The sequence below is a fragment of the Lepisma saccharinum genome, chromosome 26 (assembly GCF_977018435.1).
Source record: "Lepisma saccharinum chromosome 26, izLepSacc3.1, whole genome shotgun sequence".
Taxonomy (NCBI): domain Eukaryota; kingdom Metazoa; phylum Arthropoda; class Insecta; order Zygentoma; family Lepismatidae; genus Lepisma; species Lepisma saccharinum.
This window is the reverse complement of record NC_139254.1, coordinates 57,590,766-57,596,840: the sequence shown is the minus strand read 5'-3', so window position 1 is coordinate 57,596,840 and position 6,075 is coordinate 57,590,766. Positions and strand designations below refer to the sequence as shown.

Below are 6,075 nucleotides of genomic sequence, written 5' to 3'. Positions count from 1 at the left end.
AAACAAACAAAACGTTCATCGATGTTGCTGACGAAGGGATGGAACTCGATACACGCCCTTAAGAGCTAACGACATAGTTGCCACCGCAGACATCTGAATAATGACATTTCTTCTGTCATTTGTTTGACAACACATTCTTGAAGAAACGTGTAATGCCATTTTTTCTGAGGGTGCGTGGGGGGGAGGTGGCTTAGTCTTCTGGGAGGGACATGAGGGGACCACATGTGTGAGATGCTCTCAGCCTGGCTTCTTGCCGCCTCTGAAGCGACCGGGGGACGAGCTATATTTAGGGCCCACTCTCAGATTTGCTCCGTGTTTATGAGGAAGCCCAGTCGCTCTCCCGTGCTCTTTCAAGTGCGTTCAGGTCTACCCGGGAAGGAAGCATGTAAATCGCTGAGTGACAAGTGCGTTCTAACGTGCGTGTGCGTGTACGCATATGCTTGACCGTCTAGACTTACCGGTCCGGTGCGTTATGACTGTGGGGCCTATGCGCCATACCACATTGGTGCCCGCAGTGTGTCAGTGCTCAAGAATGAAGTAGAGTGCCTCGCCATGATCGTGCCCACCATACTCCTCATCAGCCTCGTGCAGCTCTTCGCATGCGTGTCCGGGGCCCAGCTCACATGTGCCCTGAAACTCCCGCAAGGGGACCTGCGGGGCGAGGTCGTGGTGCCCAACCACCTCAAGCTCCAGAAGGTCGAAAAGTATCTCGGCATACCCTACGCGTCCCCTCCCGTGGGGTCCCAGAGGTTCATGCCCCCGGGGTCACCCCCTACATGGGAAGGGGAAAAGATTGCCAGCAAGTTTGGACCTGTTTGCCCTCAGAATCTCCCAATAAGCGACGACACTGTTGCGTCGTGGAACATGTCATTAGGGAGGTACAAGTACTTGAAGCGGATACTACCATTTCTTCAGCAACAAGATGAGGACTGTCTCTACTTGAATATCTATGCGCCCGCAAGAGGTAGGTGCCGTTTTCCTAACCTACGTATTCTTTAGTGTACATAGCCAGGATGGCACAGAAGGGCGATTAGGAGTCACAAACCCCTCTTTGGGACATAATTTTACTGAAACACATATGACAATATTTTTATATAGCTGGTAGGAATTCTAGCTTCCTCTGCGACGTAATTCAAAGAAGTGTTGAATATTACCTGATGCAAAAAAAGGGAGGACAACTGCCCCCTAATCGCCGCCACTGCAGCAATGTATGCGCTCGAAACGTTGGATGGTAACGGCGAATTATCCTGTCTGGTAACACGAGAACATTTGTTCGAAATTATGGTAAATATGCGATATCGCCCGAACGGATTTCTTCAAATTTACAGAAGAAACTACTTACTGAAGTTAGTTACTGTAGCATTGTCGAAGTTCTTGGAGGTATTTTCTTTCGCGGAAACTGAAAACTTATGCATAGAATGCTGCAGAACAAGAAGAAATAACTTTTTATGTAAGGAACTTGCATTTTCTGTAAAGCGACAACATTGTGCAGTTGTTTCCATTATGTACCTGCAGATGGCGCGAGCGTCGAAAATCACGCGGTCTCGCCAGGGTTTCCAAACCTAACCTAACCTAACCTAACCTAACCTTGCCGGAAATGGTCCGTGGAGCTATCCGTCAATGGTTTGTGTGTCTATCGTCAATGGTTTTTGGGGCTATCGTGAATGGGTTTTTGGGGCTATTCGTCAATGGTTTGTGATGACATAATGAACACGAAAGTAGGTATTTTTCGCTTAAGAAGGTTGAAACACTGCATACCCACTAAAAATAGACAAAACACAAGCACGACGCGCGATGATCCATGACGAGTGCACGCCATATTGTCTGTTATCCAAGCGGAACAAGGAAGACAAATAATGACTCGTAATATGAAAGGTTGAAACTATTTTATGGAAAAAGGCATAACTTCACCTTAAAGAATCTTCCGCAATGCAGAATAGGTAAGTATCAATGCTAAAATTTACGAAATAAACGAGTGAGAGGTGTTCGGACGATATCGCATACCGAAATTATTTCGCTCTATATTTCTGTTTAAAGTTATCAAAATGTTTTTGTTTCTAAGCCCCATTCCCCCTCAACCACTGGATGCGCCTATGCAGGTTGGTTGATTGATTTGGTAAATTTTGCTTCTCTTTTCTGCAACTTTGGGCTAATCGCGAAGATGAGGATGACTGATGATATGATGAAGGAACCTCACATGATTATATTTGCAAAAGAGTGTGGTGTTTGACGCATCCACCCGCTAATACTCACTAAAACTAACTGCTTAATGCTCTAAACCTGACACTCCTAACCTAACAATTCCGCTTGGTTCTAATTACTCATGTGTGGTTAGGTTAGGAGTGTCAGGGTTACAGCTTTCAGCAGTTAGTTTTAGTGAGTGTTAGCGCCTGAATGTGATCCGCAGCAGATCCATTTACAAACTTCCGGTATAGGTGTAGTATGTCTCCACATTGGTAAACGAAGAAAGACAATAAGCGTAGTATGTCTCCACATTTAATCATGGCAGTATGTATCCACATTCTCGACATACGAATAGGTTATGTTAGGTTAGTTACTTTTCTTTGTATCCACTATGTTTGTGTTTATATTATGACTTGTCTTCTTTCTTTTATTTAATAATACAAGTAATATAAACACAAACATAGTGGATACAAAGAAAAATACCTAACCTATCCTAACCTAACGTAACCTAACCTAACCTAACCTATTCGTATGTCGTGAATGTTAATACATACTGCCATGATTAAATGTGGAGACATACTAAACCTATACCCAAACTTCCTAGCATATGAAGCATGTTCCCATTATTATATCGTTTTGAGGCTGCTTGTATTTGAAATTTTATAATGAATGCATTTTATTGCTGTCCATTTGTATGAACATGAATTGCAATCATTGAAAGAGGACAATTACATACAACCTAGCGTCTACCATGTACCTATATTATGACGTAATTGGTAGTATGACATGTTAAGTAAAATCATGGGACATTCAGTAAACTCAGTACCTCAAGAACTATTTTTTTTTCAAGGGTTAAATAAAATTCATTACGTCTTTGCTTACATATACAGGGTGTCTCAAAAGTAATGGCGCAAACTGGCGCAGGTGAAAGTACACGATACCAGAAGCAAAAAAGTCTCAGTAAACATGAGAATAATTGAGAATGTGTGGTTAGTGGCCGTCACTGATTGCATTTTGTAAACACCGAGTGCTTTACTCCTTGCGCTGTCCTATACCGCGTTTGTTAGAACCTGTCCCGGTTCCCGCGCTAGCTGATCGCTGGCTTTTCTCCGTGCTGGGGAAAGTCAAAGCCAGGCAGCCAATTAAAATACGCAACGTCGCAACAGCGTCTACGTAAGCGCCTCTCTTCGCTTCCATTCGCTCCTCGCTGCCCAGCAGACGATTTTTGCTCGTTTCTCATTGGCACCGAAACTGTGGAGAGATCGCTAGCGCGGGAAACGGGACAGGTTCTAACAAACGCGGTATAGGTTTGCTCTTTGTTTACAAAACAGAACATTTCCGAGAGGTGGCGTTGGAATCAAATAGGATGGATAAAATCAGTACACAAGTCTAGCAATGAGATATCCAATGACTTTTCTTACTGTATTAGTAGCATTTTACCAACTAGGACGACGTTTAGAAACAACGAAGTCAGTGGCGGCTTGTAATCATACATTCGCGATTATCTCCAAAACGGCTCGTTTGCGGACTAATGTTTACTGAGACTTTTTGGCTACTATTATCGTTTACTTTCCGCTGTGTCAGTTTGCGCAATTACTTATGAGATATCCTGTATAGAATATGCAAAATTATGTGACCTGTCTCAAGTTCAATAGCTCACGTAATGATGTTCAACATATCCTCGGAAGCTCTACCAATAAGAAACAAGCAACCTGTTATCATTCGTTCGAACAATTGAAGCAGGAAAACTCAAAATTAATTCGCAAACGGTAGAAAAATAATGACACGAATAGAATGTAGAACAACAGTTTTTTGTGTATCCCTCATAAAGGGCATGTTTCTCATTTCGTATCATCCATCGTATTTTTTTAAATTTTTCTATTGTAGAGTTCAATAATGAGAACGGATTAAAAGTAGCAACGTATTTTCAATTGTTGCAATGAATCCGAGTTCCTGTCGTACCATTGAGCGTGATATAAAAATATACACATAGCTAACTTGAATAGCACCACTAGTGCTGGATCTACAAGCCGGAAAAGTCCGCAGTGCGGGTGGGGGGGGGGGGGAAGACAAGGAAGGCAGGGGGCCCTCAGCCATTGGCATAGTAGAGGGTTCGTATATGCGTATGTAGAAAACAAACGTAGTTACTCAGGGGTACAGAAACTAATACAATATATACAGGTAAAATTGAAGTTCCCTGTACATATAGCACCTTGCCATGAAGGCACATTTAGGGTATGTGGGCCGCACATATTATCGATGTCTTCAATCTTGGAGGTGATGTGATCAGCACCACGCTGCGACCGTCTTTAACCCCCCCTTTCCGCGTACCATTTGGTTTGAGGCTGGGTGGGCTCTAGAGCCGCTTTATGCGGGGACAAAGCCGGAAAAATTTCCTATCTTAGATCACCCACACCAGATTTCCCGCGTGGCAGTCAGACTAGATCAAATCAGGCTTGAATTTCACGAGAAATGCAGTGGTGAAATTTTCTTCAACCTATCTTTAATCAAGAAAAAGTTACGACTGCATGTTTTTACAAATGTATCATTTTACAGGTGTGAGAAAACAGTGTCATATATCATCAACATGACATCACCCCCTTCCCATTTTAAAGAATATAGTGGTGCCCAATCTCTGGAGCGAGGGAACGAAAACAAATCTCTGTGTGACTCGAGAGTGAACGTGATTGCGTGGATGGGGAAAAGTAACTGCAGCTACCAGCTGTGTGCAGTAGCGTGTACTACTTCGCTCCGCTCGATCGCTTTCTCCCCTTCTCTACCGTTATGCGCAGCCTTGTTCCAAAGATTTCCGGGATAGAGGCATCCTTCACTGAGTGTCATTGTCATAAAATCCCTAGTTGATATTATCATCTCTAAAACTAAGGCATTTTAAGTTTCTCACACACCTCCTGTATTCAATAATCCGTTCTTGTTTGATAACGAAATATCTCTGAACATATTATGCTTAAACTTTTTTTTATCATAGATGGCACAACTATGAGATCATCATTATATATTCTTTGTTAAAACCATGTAGAGTTAAAATATTATAATCATTTTATAAAATATTGTACATAACAATGGGGCATAAGAGGTGTGAGAAAAATATAGTGTGTAATTAATTAAATTAACATAATAATTTGGAGTTTGAATTCAACTCTTCCAAGTGAAGATATCTAAGAAATCAACAAAAGTTCTGAAACATGAATAACCTCATTGCATACACATTTTGTTCAATTTCTTCCACCGTAACTGGAAAACCCTACTTCCATTCCTATATCTTCAAAAACGTAGGTCAAATGTGGACAGGAATTTTGTCGGTAGCCGGACAATTGCGGACACAGTAAAAGGGCGGATGGACAATTGCGATAACATTTTGAATTGAATTGAATATTGAATTGAATTGAATTGACTTTATTGCTGGGCGAGGTTCAGCTGTTGCTGGTCTACCACCTAACCCTAAAAAGTACAGATTAAAATAAAAATAAAATAAAATTGAAGATTACAAAGAAATTGAACAAGAAAGTACAATAAAATACAAATGGAATAAAATCTCATAGAATAGAAGAGATAAAAAATAAAAATTAAAATGAAATTCAGTTTACAAAGAAATTGATCAAGAAAGTACAATAAAATACAATAGGAATAAAATCATATACATTGGAACAATATTAGCAGTGAATTAGATAATAAAGTAACTTAAGTCGAGAAAGTTGATAGTAAGAAAAAAATAAATTCTGGCAACTCACAGTATTTATCATTATTCATATGTTGTTTTGCCCTGCTTCTAATCGTTGATCAGTGATTCACGGAGCATATCGCAAAAACGTCTGAAATAATGATTTTTGGTTAGATTTGGTAGTGCATTCCAGGCTTTGGGTGCTGCGTAAC

General features: G+C 41.1%; 1 protein-coding gene across 1 annotated transcript in view; it reads left to right on the top strand.

The window, feature by feature from the left end:
• The first annotated feature begins 357 nt into the window (after positions 1-357).
• Positions 358-6,075, top strand: part of LOC145979755 (neuroligin-4, X-linked-like) — a 453,446-nt gene continuing 447,728 nt past the window's right edge. Inside the window, exon 1 of the mRNA XM_083112741.1 lies at positions 358-964. Coding sequence (XP_082968867.1) covers positions 553-964 — 412 coding nt within the window. The 5' untranslated portion in view covers positions 358-552. The remainder of the gene's footprint in view (positions 965-6,075) is intronic.